The 22734-nt window shown below is 39.8% G+C and overlaps 1 protein-coding gene across 2 annotated transcripts in view; it reads left to right on the forward strand.

The window, feature by feature from the left end:
• Positions 1–2732: 2732 nt before the first annotated feature.
• Positions 2733–22734, forward strand: part of kitlg (KIT ligand) — a 36427-nt gene continuing 16425 nt past the window's right edge. The window contains exon 1 of one of the 2 annotated variants that reach the window (XM_021578809.2): positions 2733–2988. In XM_021578809.2, the coding sequence (XP_021434484.2) occupies positions 2974–2988 (15 nt within the window). In that variant the 5' untranslated portion in view covers positions 2733–2973. 2 annotated transcript variants of the gene reach the window in all.

Below are 22734 nucleotides of genomic sequence, written 5' to 3' on the forward strand. Positions count from 1 at the left end.
AAAAACTGTTAAAAAGTACGTCTGTGAGTATATCAGAACTGATATGGCAGGCAAAACCCAGAGAACAAACCATCCCCCCCAAAAAAGAATTCATTTTATCATGCATTTTATTATATCGCTATTTCTGACTTTTGTGGGGCACTTGCCTGGTTGAAATATGTTTTTCATGCTTTTGTATGCGGAGCGCTGTCCTCAGAAAATCACATGGTGTGCTTTCGCCATAAAGCCTTTTGAAATCTGACACAGCGGCTGGATTAACAAGAAGTTAAGCTTTATTTTGATGTATTACACTTGTGATTTTATGAAAGTTAAATATTTATAAATCTGTAGTTTGAATTTTGCGCAATTCCGGATGTTGGCCAGGGGGACGCTGCTGTCCCACCTGCCCATAAGAAGTTAAGCCATTTTGCCACAAATTTGGAAGTAAGCTTGGGGTCATTGTCCATTTGGAAGACCCATTTGCGACCAAGCTTTAACTGATGTCTTGAGTTGCTTCACTATATCCACATAATTGTCCCTGCCTCATGATGCCATCTATTTTGTGAAGTGCACCAGTCCCTCCTGCACCAAAGCACCGCCACAACATGATGCTGTAACCCTTGTGCTTCACGGGTGGGATGGTGTTCTTCGGCTTGCAAGTGTCCCCCTTTTTCCTCCAAACATAACGATGGTCATTATGGCCAAACAGTTCTATTTTTGTTTAATCAGACCAGAGGATTGTTCTCCAAAAAGTATGATCTTTGTCCCCATGTGCAGTTGCAAACTGTAGGCTGGCTTTTTTATGGCTGTTTTGTAGCAGTAGCTTCTTCCTTGCTGATCAGCCTTTCAGGTTATGTCTATATAGGACTTGTTTTACTGTGGATATAGATACTTTTGTACCTGTTTCCTCCAGCTTCTTCACAAGGTCCTTTGCTGTTGTTCTGGGATTGATTTGTACGTTCATCTCTAGGAGACAGAATACGTCTCCTTTCTGAGCAGTTTTACTGCTGCGTGGTCCCATGGTGTTTGTACAGATGAACTTGGTAGCTTCAGGTGTTTGCAAATTTCTCCCAATGATGAACCAGACTTGTGGAGGTCTGCAATTTTCTTCTGAGGTCTTGGTTGATTTATTTTGATTTTCCTATGATGTCAAGCAAAAAGGCACTGAGTTTGAAGGTAGGCCTTGAAATACATCCACAGGTACACCTCCAATTGACTCAAATGATGATGTCAATTAGCCTATCAGAAGCTTCTAAAGCCATAACATAATTTTCTGGAATTTTTCAAGCTGTTTAAAAGCACAGTCAACTTAGTATGTGTAAAACTCTGACCCACTATAATTGTGATACAGTGAATTATAAGTTAAATAATCTGTCTGTAAACATTTGTTGGACAAATTACTTGTGTCATGCACAAAGTAGATGTCCTAACCGACTTGCCAAAACTATAGTTTGTTAACAAGAAATTTGTGGAGTGGTTGAAAAACAAGTTTTAATAACTCCAACCTAAGTGTATGTAAACTTCCAATTACAACTATATATACAAACAAATTCTAGTTTACAGTGATGGCCTATTGAACCCATAACCTTGGCTTTGCAAGCACCATGCTTTACCAACTGAGCCACATAGGACCTTTGCTTTATTATCACATGGTACCCTAGATCATAACTACACCAAATAACTACACCACAGAACAAGTCGACCCATTGGAAAAGGTTCATAGAGTCGTCATAGATTTAGTGTAAAATCAGTCACAGCAGCCTACTTTTCAGTTGGCCTCCATTAATTTCATTGTGGAGGAACTGAATTGATTTTTCAATGCAATAAATGAATAAATATTGATGTAAAAGGCCAACATAGGCTGAAAATGTGTGTTACTGTGAGGAAAATACTAAAACATGGCGCAGAGGTGTGAGTTATACGTATTTAGCTAAATTTTACCAGTGTCTGCTAAATTACTAAAATGTAATGATGGTAGTGAGGTATGAGGTTAAGACGGGCTTAGGAGATCTTATACGTTTTGTTCTATGAGATAATATCAGTCATTTAACATGACCTTCATGAATTATGAAGTCTTTATGTGCTTTTGAAAAAAAAAATAAATAAATAAATAAAAAATAAAAATTTACAAAATGTGACATTAGCTGATGAAGATGATCTCATTGAACAAAATGTATAACATTTACCAAATAATTTGTTTCTGGGAATTATTTAAAATAAACTACAAAAATGCAATTTATTATGCCTTAGGCTGCTGAACGAACCATGGCGGAGTTAAGCTTGCAAAAATACGGCATTACTCTTTCTCTCTATAGCTGAGACAGGGAACTGTCTGGATGTAGTGGCGCCCCCTGGTGGCCTTAACTGGTGCTCCCCCCACCCTTCCTTGGGTTGCCCCAGCCCATGCAGGGAGCTGGCTGAATGCGTGGTGCCGCCTGGTGGCCATGGGCGAGGGTTAGGACCCCTCCAGGGGTTGCCTCCCCCTCACTGGGCCCTCTCCCCTCATCTCCTTGGGGCAGGGAGCTGACTGGCTGAAGTGGCGCCTCCTGGTGGATGTGGGTGGGGGTCAAAAATGACCATAACAAGTATTTGAAGAAAGCAAGTGAAAATTGAAAATTACAAGTGTTAATGCATGTTCCTGGTAAGACGATTTGAACCTTTTGGCTTTCCATATAGTAGAGCAGCAGACGGGCGGGATCGGTTCCTGTGGGCGGCACTTGAAGCGCGCATAAAAGGTGTTGCCCTGTAAAAAAAAAGCCTTCAACTCACAATAGTCTCCCAGTCCACTTTCATGCGCACGCTATGATGTGTGGATACCATACAACAGAGCTTATTGCAGAAGTTTTATGCGGTTTAATATTTTTTTCCCGGTTTGGATACTACTGACTGGGGCATTGGATATGTGCACACGGGATGATGAAAACCCCTTTCCTCCCCGCAGAAGTAAGATAAAATAGGGTTTCGAATACATTGGATTTACTCCTCTCGTTCCATATGAAGAAGTCAAAAGTAAGTTAACATCGGAACTGAACATTTTCTTACTCACTTTCTTGTTATAGGCTGTCTTATTTTCATATCCTTTTACGCCTGGTGCGGTGCGCGTATTCGAGTGGCAGGTGAGAAAACGAAAGGTGTGAATTGGCCTATTTCTGTCCATAGATTTTGAGAAGTATGCATCAATATGCATGAAGCCCGTTCCTTTAATGGTCAGCGTCTTTGGAAACGTTTGTTAAGTTAAGCACCTCACTCCCCATTTTTCCAATACGGCCAAACAGATAATGCCAACGGTAATTATGTTTGGGTGTCCGAACTGACCAGGCACCTAATCATCGTAGATTTTCTCATATATCGTATCACAGTAACACACGAATGACATTTAGTGGCCTATATTCCTGCACATATCCCATGATGTGTGCAATGAGTGCGCCCATGTTGAATTGTGTGCAATAATGTACAATCTTTTCGCGCGTAGGGCCTAATCGTTTTCCTTTCATGAAATCACGGTAGTTTGTGGTTTAAGGTTATAACCTTAAGTAATAAGCAATGATAAACATACTGTAAGTTCATGACAGTATGTACAGTATTTTGATGTGCCATGCGCTATGCCTATTGGTTTTTGGTTTGGCGGTACTGAAATGAAAGTGTAATACAGGCTATTGGTTTTGGCACACTGCATACACAGCATTGGGAAAGTATTCAGGCCCCTTGACTTTTTCCACATTTTCTTACGTTACAGCCTTATTCTAAAATTGATTAAATGGCTTGTTTTCCTCAATCTACACACAATACCCAATAATGACAAAGAGAAAACAGGTTTTTAGAATTTTTAGCAAATTTATAAAACAACAAAAATAATAAAAGAAAGTACCTTATTTACATAAGTATTCAGACCCTTTGCAATGAGACTCGAAATTGAGCTCAGGTCTATTCTGTTTCCATTGATCATCCTTGATGTTTCTGAATCTTGATTGGAGTCCACCTGTGGTAAATTCAATTGACTGGACATGATTTGGAAAGGCACAGCTGTCTATATAAGGTCCCACAGTTGACAATGCATGTTAGAGCAAAAACTAAGCCATGAGGTCAAAGGAATGGTCTGTAGGGTACCGTAACATTTCTGCCGCATTGACGGTCCCCCAAGAACACAGTGGCCTCCATTATTCTTCAATGGATTAAGTTTTAATAAACCACCAAGACTCTTCCTCTTCCTCTTCCAAACTGAGCAATCGGGTGAGAAGGGCCTTGGTCAGGGAGGTGACCAAGAACCCAATGGTTACTCTGACAGAGCTCCAGAGTTCCTCTGTGGAGATGGGCGAACCTCCCAGAAGGACAACAATCTCTGCAGCACTCCACCAATCAGGCCTTTATGGTAGAGTGGCCAGACGGGACACACTCCTCAGTAAAGGGCACATGATAGCCCACTTGGAGTTTACCGAAAAGGCACCTAAAGGACTCTCAGACCATGAGAAACAAGATTCTCTTCCCTGATTAAACTAATATTGAACTCTTTAGCCTGGCTTGAACCTGATGCACCCCATCCAACCTGGCAGAGCTTGAGAGGATCTGCACAGAAGAATGGGAGAAACTCCCCAAATACAGGTGTTTCAGGTTTGTAGCGTCATACCAAAGAAGAATCGAGGCTGTAATCCCTGCCAAAGGGTCTGAATACTTATGTAAATGTGATATTTCCAGTTTGCTAAAGTTTCTAAACCTGTTTTTGCTGGGGAAAAAGTCAAGGAGTCTGAATACTTCCCAAATGCTCATCTTTAGAAATGTTTACGTCATTTTTACATCAATGATGGGGAAAATGGTTGTACTTCAGTATTCAACACAGCCTCTCAACATCCTGTTTTTGAAAAGCCTAGCAATATTCAGGTCGTTTATTTATGTAGGCCTACAGTGGGGTCTGAAATTATTGACACCCTTGATAGAGATAATAAAATAATGACCATATAACATAAATAATTCAAATCCTGAGGTGTATTGTGTGCTCGAATTGGGAAATTATTTTATACTATTGCTTCAGAGGTATTTTGTTTAACAAATAATTAAAAAAAATCTCAAAGGTAGGGGTCAAAATTGATAAGTTATCAATGAAATAGTGAAGTTTAGTATTTGGTCCTATATTCCTAGCACACAATGACCAAATCAAACTTGTGACTATATAGACTTGTTAGATGCATTTCCAATTAATTTTGGTTGCGTTTCAGATTATTTTGTGCCCAATAGAAATGAATGGTAAATGTATTGTCATTTGAGTCACTTTTTATTATAATTAAGAATATAATCTGTTTCTAAACACTTCTACATTAGTGAAACAACATCTCTTTCTCTGAGCAATTGTATAAAATAATATAATTTACCCTTTTTATTTGCATACAACACAGCTCAGTATTTGAATTATTTATTTTATACAGTCATTATTGCTCATCTTTATCAATGGTGTCAATAATTTTGGACCCCACTGGGTATAGGCTTATGTATGTGTCACGTTCTGACCTTAGTTCCTTTATTATGTCTTTGTGTTAGTTTGGTCAGGGCGTGAGTTGGGGTGGGTAGTCTATGTTCTTTTTTCTATGTAGTATTTGTGTGTTTGGCCTGGTATGGTTCTCAATCAGAGGCAGGTGTCTTTCGTTGTCTCTGATTGAGAATCATACATAGGTAGCCTGTTTTTCCCATTTTAGTTGTGGGTGATTGTTTTCTGTCTCTGTGTCGTCACCAGACAGAACTGTTTAGTTTTTGTTCGTTCTCCTTGTTATTTTGTGTTCCGTGTTAATAAACATCAACATGGACATGTACCACGCTGCATATTGGTCCGATCCTTCATACTCCTCGTCAGAGGAAGACGAATCGCGTTACAGTATGGCAGTGTATGTATTGTGTGTAATGTACAGTCTCTCTTTTTGTAATTTCAACAGTGAAACAATAGAGTAAAATACTGTTATTAATGTTTTAAAACAATGCTGTAGATTGCACTGCATTCTAGGTCAAATTCAGAAAATTACTGTTATTAACTTTAATTGGAAGCCAGCTGTAACAATGAATCTAAAACACTTTCTTAACAGTAATAGTTTATGCCTAGTCTAGATTAAAATTATCCGTTTCAGGAGCGAGACACATGAAGCTCAGACTATTTTAGTAAATATCTTCTTGAAGCGTCTGTGGTGGAAGAATATTTTCAGCAGTTGCTGGGTAGGTACCTTGACTTGTTTAAGTATCTTTACTGAATTGAATCACTGCATGTTTTCTTAGCTTAGCTAGCTAGCTGAAGTTGACACATGAAATTTTGGTCTGCTCTAAATTGCTCATAAATATCTTGCTGTGTGACCTAGAAAAGCATCACCTCCTAAATGATAATGAAGCGGTATGTTTTCACCATTACTACAGAGAAATGGCATGTTACTAGCAGTTCAAAGGATGTGACCCATATTACTGGCACAATGTTTTTTGGGAGGCTTGACGGGCCACATTTTGCACATAAACCGTGGGCTGTACTCTAAAGCCGCTGCGAATGACCAGTGCACCAGTGTGTATCGAGGTGCCTGCCGACCTAAGGTGCACTGGGCAGCTGTAGCCTGTCATAGTGTCACTGGCGGTAGCTAGTAACATGGACTCCAAAATGCCATGTAATGTTACAGTATTAGTAAACCTATTCACTTTATCAGAAGTATGTAAACATTTGGTGGAAAAGAAAGGAAAATGTGAGTCTGGTAAATAATCTGTGGGATTGTGTAGGCTACAGAAATGTTTTATTAGTTAGCAAGGGCTTGAAGTATGTGTATCTAGCTGTCGATTTTGTTCAATGGCTCCATTGATTTCATAAACTATATTGGATATATGCTGTAAGTTCGAATCAACCCAAGATGATGAACCCTGAAGATGGGACAAAGTGCATGAAAAGGTGGCCCAGAACAGCAGGCTTTTTCTCAACCCCGACATTTCCCCATTGTTCCAAGAGTTTACTGAGTTTGAATTAAGAACTTTAGCGAGGCAAGCACACACACAACACCAGTTTGATATGCCCCTTGTCACCTGTGTTTTTGCCCACAGATGAACTGCCCTGGTGCTCTGCCTCTCATATTCTTTATTTTTCTATACTTGTCCTAATTAAGGGTGAGAAGAACTAACAAATCAGAACTGAGGATGATTGTTAGAGCCCCATGAGGAACACCTGATGCTGCGCTGAGTTCTCTCTGGATGCTCTCCTGCCCAAACTATCTCGTTGTGTGTTTCACCTCCTCAGGAACCCCCTTACCCATAGTAGTTGCCCATGATCATAAATTTAGGATTGTACCCAATCCCAATTTTTAACTCCATCTCTCTTTGTCTCTCTCTCCCCCACAGGCACACAATATCGTTTTTAGATTAGTGATGCTCTTATCTGGTTACATGCGTTAACTGTAACTTCTATGGTCAATTATGTTCATTTGTTTATGTTACCAATATGAATACATTTATTTTATGTTCAAATGTATTGTTTTTCTTACTTTTAGATTTTAGGGAAAATGTCACTGTAAATTTACAGCATTATCCTAGAATGAGAGTTGCCAGATTAATACTGTAATTTTGCTTCACAGCAGAGATGCTATAATATATTTCACAGTAATATTTTCCTTACTGTAAAACATTACAGCATCCATGTAAATTTACAGCAGGGATGCTGTATGTTTTTACAGTAAGGAAAATAGTACTGTGAAATATACAACATCTCTGCTGTAAAACAAAATTACAGTATTAAGCAGGCAACTCTGGTGCCAGGAGAATGCAGTAGCTTTACAGGGAATGTTTTTACAGTGTGTTTCTAAGACAGTTTTCTGCTCTGGGACATTAAAGTTGATCCTACCATATCAGGTTTTAATGTCACATGCACAAGTACAGTAAAATGCCTTTGTAAAAAAAAAAACTCAAAACTCAACAATGCAATATTCAATGTATTACAACAACAAAAAACACGAGAAATATGAAATGCACAATTTAAGTAAGCATACTAAATACAGGAAATATTAAAGTCAGTTCCAATAGCATATTTAAATTTGCAAGATAATATAAGATAAACAGAGTAGCAGCAGCTTGCATGTGAGTGGGTGTGTAGAGTCAGTATAAATGTGTGAGTGAGCAAATTATGGAGTGTTTGTGTGTGTGTGTGTGTGAGAGTGATGTGTGTAAATACTTAAATAAAAGGTCAAAGATACCAGGTAAATTTGGTCCATGTAGCTATTGTAGCTGTTAGCTATTTATCAGTTGTATTGCTTACGAATAGAAGCTGTTCAAGAGCCTGTTGGTGTCAGACTTGATGCACCGGTACCTCTTGCCATGCGGCAGCAGAGAAAATAGTCTATTTATTTCCGGGCCTTCTTTTCACACCGCCCGTTAGAGGTCCTGGATTCATGGTGTCACCAGCAAACTTGATAATGGTGTTGGAGCCGTGCGTGGCCACACAGTCGTGAGGGAACAGGGAGTACAGGAGGGGACTGCACCAACACCCCTGTTGGGTACTTGTGTTAAGGGTCAGCGTGATGGAGGTGATGTTGCCTTCCCTCACCACCTGGGGTCGGCCTGTCAAAGTCCAGGATCCAGTTGCAGACCCAGAGTCCTTATCCTAACTTTCCTTGTATCCAGACTTGGTATATGAGCCTAACTGAAATCAGGTGTTTCTCACTTTCACCATAGCCTCCAGTGTGAACTTTACTGTAGCCTAATCTTTTAGTCAGTACAACTTTTTTCTCTGATTCAGTTAGTATAATTGAACTTCTCACATCAAGACTTGCATTCCTGTTTCTTATTTACACAGCAACTTCAGCACAGCAACTGACAAATACATTATGCACGCTGTGAAACTTTGCACCCTTTGGTAGGCCTATGATGTACAGTCTATCCAGTGTTCTCAATAACTTGTCTGGTTAAGTTAAAGTATTATATAAATCCTGATCATATCGCTAGGAACAAAACTTTATTGACTCCAATGAGCCACTCATAGTTTTGTCATATGTATGGTAGCTCACAGAAAAGAGGAAACATTCCCCTCTTTCATTTCCCTCTTGCTTATTTTTTATCAAGTCAACTACAGTAATAACATATTTTTTTTTAAATCCCATTGTGCAATAGTCTGCAGCTGCTGCTGAAAAATAAATATAGCTATAAAAGTATAATACGATACAGGATGTGTGAAATGTTTGGCTATCAAGAAAATAATGTGTGAGGTGAGGTGCGTAACTTTGTGCATTGCTTTTTAGAAATGCTCATCGACAGATAAGCTACACATACTGTACCTCCTTGGTGTTTTTTTTATGTCTGCTATTAAACATATCCATGACCACCTTCCTCGAAGGTCCCAAATGCCTCAGTAGTCAAGCTTTCCAAGACCACAATAAGGCTGGGTATATCAGCCTTATGGTGAGCTCCAAGGTCTCCTTAGAAGTTAGGGTCCCAAGGCACCTGTGGAGACACCGGGGGGTGCAGAGAGGGGTCACACACCGACAGCCCTGTTTGTATCTCTGCTTTACGATGTGCATTTTAGCATGATTTCCAGTGAAATGGATAGCTGCTGAGGCTGTCTGCATCCCAAATTACCCCTATTCCCCATAGGGGGAAAGTAGTGCACTATAAAGGGAATAGGGTGCTATGTCTCCTGTACTCTAGACTCCACATGCCTTAGAATGCTAGAAAAATGGGTCAGACTGGATGGTCTGTAAGCAGCTCAGGTATGCTAAATCAACCTGTGTCCCTGCTGAGACTAACAGCATTGTCAGTCATGACTTTTTACCATACATTCTACCCACAGACTGGTATTAGAGAGGCAAATCACGATCGAGGAATTCTTTGACCAGACTTGAAATACTTGTGAAGCACCGGCACTAAGTGAAATATTTGTTTCCCTTTTGCCTAAAGCAAAACAAAAGCCTGACTGACCAGCAGCATGTTTGTAGGAGCCTGTAATGCAGGCTGCAATACAGGGGATAGGCTCTAACAATCACCTGTAGGGCTGTACCTTTTGAAATCGGAAGTTTACACACACCTTCGCCAAATACATTTAAACCTCAGTTTTTCACAATTCCTGACATTTAATCCTAGTAAAAATCCTTGTCTAAGGTCAGTTAGGATCACCACTTTATTTTAAGAATGTGAAATGTCAGAATAATAGTAGAGAATGATTTATTTCAGCTTTTATTTCTTTCATCACATTCCCAGTGGGTCAGAAGTTTACATACACTCAATTAGTATTTGGTAGAATTTATGGACATGATTAGATAAGTATTCACCCCCCTGAGTCAATAAAGCAATAAGGCCCGGGGGTGGGGGGGTGGGTACAGCTAAGGGCTGTTCTTATGCACGACGCAAAGCAGAGTGCCTGGATACAGCCCTTAGCCGTGGTATATTGGCCATATACCACATACCCCCGAGGTGCTTTGTTGCTATTATAAACAGGTTACCAATGTAATTTGAGCAGTAAAAATAAATGTTTTGTCATACCTATGCTATACTGTCTGAGATACTACGACAATCTTCCAATCAGCATTCAGGGCTCGAACCACCCAGTTTATAATACATGTTAGAAACACATTTGACAGTGATTACAGCTGTAAGTCTCTTAATTATTTTAAAAATTATTCAAGCTCTGTCAAGGTGTTGGTGATCATGGCTTAAGTACAATTTTCTTAATATAGATTTTCAATCAGATTTAAGTCAAAACTAACTTTGCCACTCAGGAACTTTCACTGTCTTCTTGGTAAGCAACTTCAGTGTAGATTTGGCTTTGTGTTGTAGGTTATTGTCCTGCTGAAAGGTGAATTTCTCTCCCAGTGTATGGTGTAAAGCAAACAAGCAGGTTTTCCTCTAGAATTTTGCCTGTGCTTAGCTCCATCCCACATTTTTTCATCCTGAAAAACTCCCCAGTCTTTGCCAATGTCAAGCATGCCCATACCCTGATGCAGCCACCACCATACTTGAAAATAAGGAGTCAGTTACTCAGTGATGTGTTGGATTTGATCCAATATAAATACTTTCAAACAAAACTGTAGTATATACTATAGTAATTAATGTAGTGTTTTTGCAGATTGTAGTATTTTCTGTTGTGTTTTTGCAGACTGTTGTATACTGTAGTATTTACTGTTGTGTGTTGGCAGACATCACTGTAGTATTTGCTAGAGTGGTTTTGTTTTATTTTATTTGACATAGAAGTGGAGGCTTTCTCCTTTAGGAAACCTGAAGCAGAAATACAAAAATAGCATATTTTTCATAACCTGTAGGTAGGACTGGGGTCTGATGGATAGTTATTTTCTATAGCCTGTAGGGAACACAATAGATGGTCTATACTTCGCATGTAGGTTTCTCACTTATGGGTGGCACAAATTGTAATATGGGGGAGGGGGATGTGCAATATATTTGTAATTAAATACTCTCGTGAATGTACCAGCCCCCTCATTATCTCAACCAATCATGGCTAGGAAAGATTCTGTACTTTCTCCATGGCTAAACAGCTTAGTGATTTCCAGTGAAGTAGTAATATCTGTCTTCCGCCTCATTTCCATTTGTAGTCGTGTGACCATCAATGAAAATTATGAGCCGAATCCAAACTCAGATGATTGTATTTACACTGCGTTTTCACATTAGACATGCGATGATGTCAACAGTAGATTTGAAATAGAAGTAGGCACATCTAAAGTTAGGGTGTGATTATACAGTGCCTTACGAAAGTATTCGGCCCCCTTGAACTTTGCGACCTTTTGCCACATTTCAGGCTTCAAACATAAAGATATAAAACTGTATTTTTTTGTGAAGAATCAACAACAAGTGGGACACAATCATGAAGTGGAACGACATTTATTGGATATTTCAAACTTTTTTAACAAATCAAAAACTGAAAAATTGGGCGTGCAAAATTATTCAGCCCCTTTACTTTCAGTGCAGCAAACTCTCTCCAGAAGTTCAGTGAGGATCTCTGAATGATCCAATGTTGACCTAAATGACTAATGATGATAAATACAATCCACCTGTGTGTAATTAAGTCTCTGTATAAATGCACCTGCACTGTGATAGTCTCAGAGGTCCGTTAAAAGCGCAGAGAGCATCATGAAGAACAAGGAACACACCAGGCAGGTCCGAGATACTGTTGTGAAGAAATTTAAAGCCGGATTTGGATACAAAAAGATTTCCCAAACTTTAAACATCCCAAGGAGCACTGTGCAAGCGATAATATTGAAATGGAAGGAGTATCAGACCACTGCAAATCTACGAAGACCTGGCCGTCCCTCTAAACTTTCAGCTCATACAAGGAGAAGACTGATCAGAGATGCAGCCAAGAGGCCCATGATCACTCTGGATGAACTGCAGAGATCTACAGCTGAGGTGGGAGACTCTGTCCATAGGACAACAATCAGTCATATATTGCACAAATCTGGCCTTTATGGAAGAGTGGCAAGAAGAAAGCCCTTTCTTAAAGATATCCATAAAAAGTGTCGTTTAAAGTTTGCCACAAGCCACCTGGGAGACAAACCAAACATGTGGAAGAAGGTGCTCTGGTCAGATGAAACCAAAATTTAACTTTTTGGCAACAATGCAAAACGTTATGTTTGGCGTAAAAGCAACTCAGCTCATCACCCTGAACACACCATCCCCACTGTCAAACATGGTGGTGGCAGCATCATGGTTTGGGCCTGCTTTTCTTCAGCAGGGACAGGGAAGATGGTTAAAATTGATGGGAAGATGGATGGAGCCAAATACAGGACCATTCTGGAAGAAAACCTGATGGAGTCTGCAAAAGACCTGAGACTGGGACGGAGATTTGTCTTCCAACAAGACAATGATCCAAAACATAAAGCAAAATCTACAATGGAATGGTTCAAAAATAAACATATCCAGGTGTTAGAATGGCCAAGTCAAAGTCCAGACCTGAATCCAATCGATAATCTGTGGAAAGAACTGAAAACTGCTGTTCACAAATGCTCTCCATCCAACCTCACTGAGCTCGAGCTGTTTTGCAAGGAGGAATGGGAAAAAATGTCAGTCTCTCGATGTGCAAAACTGATACAGACATACCCCAAGCGACTTACAGCTGTAATCACAGCAAAAGGTGGCGCTACAAAGTATTAACTTAAGGGGGCTGAATAATTTTGCACGCACAATTTTTCAGTTTTTGATTTGTTAAAAAAGTTTGAAATATCCAATAAATGTCGTTCCACTTCATGATTGTGTCCCACTTGTTGTTGATTCTTCACAAAAAAATACAGTTTTATATCTTTATGTTTGAAGCCTGAAATGTGGCAAAAGGTCGCAAAGTTCAAGGGGGCCGAATACTTTCGCAAGGCACTGTACATGTGTATGAGGCAGAGAACAAGCCGTTGGATGTATAGTTAATTATGTTTACTTTTTCCCTGTGGCTGTGGATAAATCCCCCACTGTCTATGACGCTGCTACTGTAATTCATGATATTTGATTTTCAAGGAAATGTTGGAGGGGGTGCCGCGTGTTGGATTTCTAAGTCACTTAGTAATGTCCTTGTTTTTTAAAGAAAAGCAAAAAAAATGGTCTATTAAAATAAAATTGATCAGAAATACAGTGTTGACATTGTTAATGTTGTAAACGACTATTGTTGCTGGAAACAGCTGATTTTTATTTGAATACCTACAGAGGCCCATTGTCAGCAACCATAATTTCTGTGTTCCAGTGGCACGTTGTGTTAGCCAATCCAAGTTCATAATGTTAAAAGGCTAATTGATCATTAGAAAACCCTTTTGCAATTATGTTAGCACAGTTGAAATCTGTGGCGACTCCGCGATGCTGGCCTTCTAGGCAGAATTGCAAAGAAAAAGCCATATCTCAGACTGGACAATAAAAATAAAAGATTAAGATGGGCAAAAGAACACAGACACTGGACAGAGGACTCTGCCTAGAAATCCAGCATCCCGGAGTCACCTCTTCACTGTTGACCTTGACTGGTGTTTTGCAGGTACTATTTTACCAGAGGTGTGGACTCGAGTCACATGACTTGGACTTGCAACTCGACTTTGACTTTAACACCAATGACTCGTGACTTGACTTGGACTTGAGCCTTATGACCTGACCTGACTTGGTACCATCCCCAAGCCCAAATATTAAAAACAATGCTATTAAAAAGTGTGCAGCGCATCAACTCTTCATTACAGTTTGAATCGGTCAGCAGCCAATCAAGTTGTGCGTGGCAGTGCAGAGGAATGTCAGCAGGTGAATTCAGATGGAGCCCTTGGAAAGATGATACCCAAAAATATTATTTTCGTATATAAAGACGATGCTGTATCAACAAAAAACGGATTATAACTTGCAAAATATGCGGGAAGAAAATTACAGACGGAGGCACAACAATTTCCAACTTTGTTCGACATTTGAAGCTGCACAAAGAACGGTAAGTCGTGGCTAGTATTGTCGACAGCTATCCATCACACAAGGTTGTGTGTTTGAGTGTGTGTAACTTGTTTGTTTCATGGGTTTCTTTTTGCTGGCTTTTGATGTCTGGAGCCTGTATTATGTGCACTCCTCACTGCTTGCCTAGATTAGACTTGCAGATTGACTCACCACCACGCTGTTTGGAGCTGGAAAATATCAAAATGAGCACATTTGTGGCAGAGTGCCTCCTAGAATGGTGGTGTACTCTTCCTAACCTGCTGATTATGGCGAGTGCTTGAACCCTCTGATTGTGTTTATGCTTCACACAAATCCCACCATCCCTCTCTCTGCTGTCGTCGGCTGTTTTGAGCTTTCTCTATTGATAATGAAGAACGGAGGCTTATTTAATCTGAGGCACCGCATTCAGATACAGTTTTCCACATAGAAATGCAATATATAGATCTGTACTCGATTCTCAATTCCATACGGCAAAGGCTGTTGTAGGTGATATATTTCTATGTGAATTGCCATGTTGGATGGCCTGCAGATACTCTGCTGCTTAATTAATTCATCTAGAGAGAGATCATGGCTACTCATGTATTTCCATGGAAATATAACTTTTATTTGGAAAGTAATAAATATAGATATTTTTAAAAGCATTCATAATTTGCGGGAATGTAAAATACTAACTATTACCCTTGTTAAAAATATGAAATGGTATTACATTTGGTGAAGAGCACATTATGACTTGAGACTTGCCTGTCTTGACTTGGGACATGTAAAACAGTGACTTGGTCCCGCCTCTGCTATTTACTGAAGCTGCCAGTTGAGGACTTGTGAGGCGTCTATTTCTCAAACTAGACACTCTGATGTACTTCTCGTCTTGCTCAGTTGTGCACCAGGGCCTCCCACTCCTCTTTCTCTTCTGGTTAGAGCCAGTTTGCCCTGTTCTGTGAAGTAATACACAGCATTGTATGAGATCTTTAGTTTCTTGGCAATTACTCTCATGGAATAGCCTTCATTTCTCAGAACAACAATATACTGACGAGTTTCAGAAACTTTTTGTTTCTGGACATTTTGAGCCTGTAATAGAACCCACAAATGCTGATGCTCCAGATACTCAACTAGTCTAAAGAAGGCCAGTTTTATTGCTTATGTAATCAGAAAAACAGTTTTCATCTGTGCTAACATTGCAAAAGGGTTTTCTAATGATCAATTAGCCTCAACTTGGATTAGCTAACACAACATGCCATTAGAACACAGGAGTGATGTTTGCTGATAATGGGCATCTATACGCCTATGTCGATATACCATAAATAAATCAGCCGTTTCCAGCTACAATAGTCATTTACAACATTAACAATGTCTCCACTGTATTTCTGATCAATTTGATGTTATTTTAATGGACATAAAATGTTGTTGTTTTTTTAAACAAGGACATTTCTGTGTGACCCTAAACTTTTGAACGGTAGTCTATATTTAAAAAGGAATTAGTTTCACCATAAACTTTTTTTTCATCGAAGACCAAATCTTTTAGGCTTCGAGTGAAACACATATATTCTGGTCTTCATTTTGACAGTTGGAAAAGTTATATATTTTGGTCTTTTAGTAGTAAATCTAGTTATTTTGCCCCTAACAGTTAAACTCTACTTTTGAAATTGTGATTAGAGGCACTTTCTAGAAGGTGGGAGGGTTTAGGTATGAAATACTCTCCCTTCTAGATATGCTGGGTGGTACCACCTCAAGGCATACTATAAAAGCAGGTGACATCAATGGTCTTGGTAAGTGGAGCGTGCCAATATTTTTTGCATGATGCTTCCTTCTCTAGACGACTGACGTTACACAAAATTCAAAAGGCAGTTAGGCACATTTCTGCATATGACCAAATTCAACATTTTTGCTTACCATTTCATACACATCTGTGCTATTCCGAAGGGGAAAAAAAAACAGGTACGGTAGGTTATGATGATTATGTGTTTATATTTGTAGCTACATCCATCGTAACAAGAAATAGATGACAACATGTCAATTCAATGTCTTTTTTTTCGCAAACTCTACAACTGATTGTTGGCGCAGTCAGCCAAAATAGTTAGCTGATTGTACATTCTTATCCCACAATGGCCACAAATCTTCTTTTTTTCTCCTTCAAAACCTTTATTTACAATATTCATCCCATGCCTAATTCTTAAAAGTGAAAGCATTCCTGTGAGAGGGATCACCCTGGTAGTAGTTGTATGTTTTTATACAGTACCCAAGACCAATCTGTGAGTTAATTTGACCAATGGAAAAAGATCTACTGCATAAATATTGCAATGCGGGTTGGATTAAATAGAGCCCCTAATCTTCATTCTTCAAGGTGATGATTGCACTTCCCAACACAAACGGTGCAATAAATGTGAGTCTACATTTCAAAGAGAAGTGGCAATAGGTGTCAGGAACTCAGCGCCTCAACACTGTGAGGTAGCTGTCCAGAGCCATTTTTACTCGCCGATGCACATGCTTTTATTATCAGAGGCTGCCAGTAGACTTCTGGTAAGCATGCTCTAGAGAGAAAGTGTTGATCAGGTACAACTACATTTACCCACCCCCACAAAATGATTATTTATGAGCAATATCCCCAACCACAATGTTTTCTAAGGGGTTGTGCAAATGCTGAAATTGGGATTTAGTTACCCTTTAAAACAAGTGTTCTGTTGATGTAACAGGGTTGACAGGGTTTTTTCTCCCTGAAAATATTAAAAAATGACTTTGTGAAAGCAACAAAATAACTATGGCTTTACAATGATGGTGAAAACTTGTATAAATGTTCAAGTTAAATGGGTTAACATATTCCTAGAAGTCAGAGGATGTGACATCTAGGAAGTCAAAATGCTGTATTTTTATTCGTATAAGAAAATCGGATTTATTGAGTTTTCTATGTGGTCTATGTTAAAGGCTACTTCATTTAATATAACAGGCTTTAAAATGCTATATTTGTGCACAATTACTACTTAAAATATCAAAGGGACGCCAAAAGGCACTCATTTCTTGGAATGACCCAGTAGTAGTAGTAGAAGTATTTTATTGATCTGAAGATATACTACTCAATGTGCTCTTTAGTTGCCAACGCAATGTACTTCCAGTACTCAATCTCTTCAGTTGACCACATGGCATTGAGTGAGCCTCTACATTTTAGACAGTATAATCCCCATGGCATCGTATCCATTTGTTTATTTAGTTAACATGGGCCTTTAAGTGCACCTGAGTGGACAGAGGCAGGCAGAATGCAATTTGTAGATGCAGATTTGATTTATACACGTTTTGTGTGAGCGCTGGTCCGCTTTCTGAATCACTGTGGGAATAGGTCAATCGCATTTCCTGTTTTTTATCATAGACTTTACTTTTCCTGATGGTTTTCACTTTTACCCACACTTGTTGGCCTTCTATTTTGGGTTACCATCAGATATGATGAAACCATTATTTTACACAAATGCCAATGATCTAAATCCGCTTACACTGTCATTCTTAGACCAAAATCAGAAATGTTTCAGATTTCCATTACATATGATTTTAACAATACCTGAGAAAACTGCAGAAATGTTTTTGTTTGTTAAGATGGACAAGACACAATAGAAGCCAGAAGCCTACCAAGACCGTGTCATTGTTGTTCCATTCCAGTCAGTAAACAATGCACTGGACCATAAAGCCTTGGTCATAGACCTCAAGTCCACTGAAAAACAATAGTTTGTTTCCTCAGTAATTTATTCCATCTCATATGAGACAACATCTAGGCTTTGAAAACAGATTTTATCTGCAAATGTTTTCCTCCTTTTATAAAACATTTAGTGCACTGGCAGAGATGTTGTATTGTCGTTAGACCAAAATTATTTAGATAAGATTAGGAACAGGGTCTTCCCTGTGAAAAACTGCTGGCCTAAATTAAAATATGCCATGTGGTACTAATGATATGCATGGCCCTGTGTTTTTGTACAATGAGATTACAGTATGTTGTTGGAGAGGGCTGGAGAGGAAGGCACAGGCCTGGGTATCTGGAGGGCCTGTTGAGTCTATTTGGTTAATGATACCGCAGGATCAAAGTGGCTGTAGAATCAAAGTAGGTTGTAGACAATGAGGACATGGGTAATCATCATCAGGCAGGGCCGGCCCTATTTTGCCATTGGGAGTAGAGCAGATGTTGCAGTTTTAAAGCAAGCTTTCTGCAATTTTACACATTTTGCCATGGAGCGGAGAGAGGTTTAGACATTTTATAACACATTTCATGCAATTCTACTCATTTTGCCATGTTGCAGAGATAAAAATGGGCAGTTTTACAGCTAATTTCCTGCAATTATACACTTTTTGCCATGTTAGTGATATCTGAGGAAGAGTGACTAACAAAATCCATGTGGGCCCCCAGGAGGTCAGGGCCCCTGGGCACATGCCCTGCATCGGTATTCGGCCATGATAGCTGGCTAGACTAATTTACCAATCAAAAAATGTTTTGCTGACATGGCTAATTTAATAAATGTCAGTGAATGACATAATGAGAGAAACTGCTGATGCACAACCAAATTTCGAGTCCCTAACTGAGCTAAAAAAAAAAATGGCCGCTTATGTCACCTATGCCTGTAGCTGGCCCTGTCATCAGGCAGTGCAGTGCAGCCAACACAACATACCTCGAGCAGTAATGCACCAAACAAAGCATGAACACAGACCTTTTAAGAACTAGAAAAGTGTGCCTATATTTTAATGTTAGTCTGGAGTTCAATCAAACCTGCACTGCAGAAACCTGGCTTTGTTCTTATTCTACTAAAATGTGCTATGACTTACTGAAGCAAACAAGGAAGCATTCATTTAAGTTCTTTATGAAAATGTGTGTTCGATTTGTTAAAAAATGTAATTTAATCTCCAATTACTATTACTTCCCAATTTACCTTGTTTTCATTTTGATCAAGCACTGGTGTGTCAATTTTAAGTAACACAAATGCAAAAATCCCCTTCAAAATCTGTCAGTTTAAGCTAGAGATGTGTCTTTTTTGCATTGGAGGTTAAAGGTGACAGAGCTAGAGTGGTGTTTGTTAGACCATGAGACATCCGGAAAATCGGTCTTCTCACAAAAATGTCTTTAGCGTCCGACTGTTTTGACCCCTCTATGGAATTATGAGACTCATGAACACGATGGTGTTCTCCGTTTTACTCTACAACGCCCATAAGTGTCACGGGACTCATCTAAAGGTGAACAGTACTGTTATTTTTTATATGGAAGAATTAAGGGAGTTTTATGCATACACAAAAAAAGGTTAAATATGTGTAAAAAAAAATATATATATACAGTGGGAAGTACTGTATATATACACTGCCGGTTTTCCTACTTACAAAGGATGTAGAGGTCTGTAATTTTTTATCATAGGTACACTTCAACTGTGAGAGACGGAATCTAAAACAAAAATCCAGAAAACCACATTGTATGATTCTTAAGTAATTAATTTGCATTTTATTGCAACCTGCAAAATCGGCAGTGTATAAAATACTTGTTCTCCCCACTGTATATACTACCCACAAAACACCAGTCTCAACGTCAACAGTGAAGTGGCAACTCCGGGATGCCACTTCACAGTTCCTCCGTCCAGTGTCTGTGTTCTTTTGCCCATCTTAATCTTTTCTTTTTATTGGCCAGTCTGAGAAATGGCTCTTTCTTTGCAACTCTGTATAGAAGGCCAGCATCCCGGAGTCACCTCTTCAATGTTGATGTTGAGACTGGTGTTTTGCGGGTACTATTTAATGAAACTGCCAGTTGAGGACTTGTGAGGTGTCTGTTTCTCTAATGTACTTGTCCTCTTGATCTGTTGTGCACCGGGGCCTCCCACTCCTCTTTCTATTCTGGTCAGAACCAGTTTGCGCTGTTCTGTGAGGGGAGTAGTACACAGTGTTGTACAAGATCTTCAGTTTCTTAGCAATTTCTCACGTGGAATGGCCTTCATTTCTCAGAACAACAATAGACTGACGTTTCAGAAGAAAGTAATTTGTTTCTGGATATTTTGAGCCTGTAATCGAACCCACAAATGCTGATGCTCCAGATACTCAACTAGTCTGAAGAAGGCCAGTTTTAATGCTTCTTTAATCAGAACAACAGATTTCAGCTGTGCTAACATTATTGCAAAAGGGTTTTCGAGTGATCAATTCACCTTTTTAAAATGATAAACTTTGATTAGCTAACACAACGTGCTATTGGAACACAGGAGTGATGTTTGCTGATAATGGGTCTCTGTACGCCTATGTAGATATTCCATTTAAAAAATCAGCCGTTTCCAGCTACAATAGTCATTTACAACATTAATAATGTCTCCATTGTATTTATGATCGTTATTTTAATGGACAAACAAGGACATTTCTAAGTGACCCCAAACTGCGTTCGGAAAGTATTCAGACCCCTTGCCTTTTTCCACATTTTGTTACGTTACAGCCTTATTCTAAAATGGATTGAATGCCTTATTACCTCATCAATCTACACACTATACCCCATAATGACAAAGCTGACACATGTTATTATACATTTTTGCAAATGTATTTAAAATAAACAGATACCTTATTTACATACGTATTCAGACCCTTTGCTATGAGATTTGAAATTGAGATCAGGTGCATCCTGTTTCCATTGATCTTCCTTGAGATGTTTCTACGACTTGACTGGAGTCCACCTGGGGAACATTTTATTGATTGGACATGATTTGGAAAGGCACACACATCTGTCTATGTAAGGTCCCACAGTTGACAGTGCATGTCAGAGCAAAAACCAAGCCATGAGGTCAAAGGAATTGTCTGTAGAGCTCCGAGATAGGATTGTTGAGGCACAGATCTGGGGAAGGGTACCAAAACATTTCTGCAGCATTGACGAATTCAAGAATACAGTGGCCTCCATCATTCTTTAATGGATGAAGTTTAGAGGTGAGGTCCACAAGAACACATTTGCATCCATCATTCTTGACCAATCGGGGGAGACAAGCCTTGGTCCGGGAGGTGACAAAGAACCTGATTGTCACTCTGACAGAGCTCCAGAGTCCCTCTGTGGAGATGGGAGAACCTTCCAGAAGGAAAACCATCTCTGCAGCACTCCACCAATCAAGCCTTTATGGTAGAGTAGGCAGACAGAAGCCACTCCTCAGTAAAAGGCACATGACAGCCCGCTTGGAGTTTTCCAAAAGGCACTTAAAGACTCTCAGACCATGAGAAACAAGATTCTCTCATCTATGAAACCAAGATCTAACTATTTGGCCTGAATACCAAGCGTCAAGTCTGGAGGAAACCTGGCACCATGCTATGGGAATGTTTTTCAGCGGCAGGGACAGGGAGATTAGTCAGGATCGAGAAGAAGGGAGCAAAGTACAGAGATCCTTGATGAAAATCTGCTCGAGAGCACTCAGGGCCCCAGACTGGGGCAAAAGTTCACCTTCCATCAGCGACCCTAAGCACACAGCCAAGACAACGCAGAAGTGGCTTCGGGACAAGTCTCTGAAGGTCCTTGAGTGGCCCAGCCAGATCCCAGACTTGAACCCGATGGAACATCTCTTAAGAGACCTGAAAATAGCTGTGCAGCGACATTCCCCATCCAACCTGACAAAGCTTGAGAGATCTGCAGAGAAGAATGAGGGAAACTCCCCAAATACAGGTGTGCCAAGCTTGTAGCGTCATACCCAAGAAGACTTGAGGCTTTAATCACTGCCAAATGTGCTTCAACAAAGTACTTAGGTATTCAGACCCCTTACTAAGTAAATGTGATATTTCTGGGGGGGGGGGGGGGTGTTGATACATTTGCAAAACAATTATACCCGTTTTTGCTTTGTCATTATGGGCTATTGTGTGTAGATTGATGAGGGAGAAAACGATTTAATCCATTTTATAAAAAGGCTGCAACGTAAAAATAATTTGGGAAAAAGTCAAGAGGTCTGAATACGTTCCTGATATTGATTTGGAGACCCATTTGCTCTCGGAACAGACCCAATTCTTCCAGGCATGTACTCTACAAGTTGTTGAAAGCGCTCCACAGGGATGGTTGCCCATGTTGACTCCAATGCTTGATACACACGGGAAACTGTTGAGATTGAAAAACCTAACAGCGTTGCGGTTCTTGCCACACTCAACCGGTTCGCCAGGTACCTACTACCATACCCCATTCAAAGGCAATTAAATATTTTGTCTTGCCCATTCATGGTGCTGTGCAACAGTCTGATGGCCTGGAGATAGAAGTTGTTTTTCAGTCTTTTGGCTTTGATGCAGCTGTACTGTCTCTTTCCGCTAGATGGTAGGAGAGTGAACAGACCGTGACTTTGGTGTCTGAGGTTCCTTTGACACCAAGTTCGGTAAGTGTCCTGGAGGGCAGGAAGCCTGCCCCCGGTGATGCGTTGGGCTGACCGCACCACC

This window comes from Oncorhynchus mykiss, chromosome 1, assembly GCF_013265735.2.
Source record: "Oncorhynchus mykiss isolate Arlee chromosome 1, USDA_OmykA_1.1, whole genome shotgun sequence".
Lineage (NCBI taxonomy): Eukaryota > Metazoa > Chordata > Actinopteri > Salmoniformes > Salmonidae > Oncorhynchus > Oncorhynchus mykiss.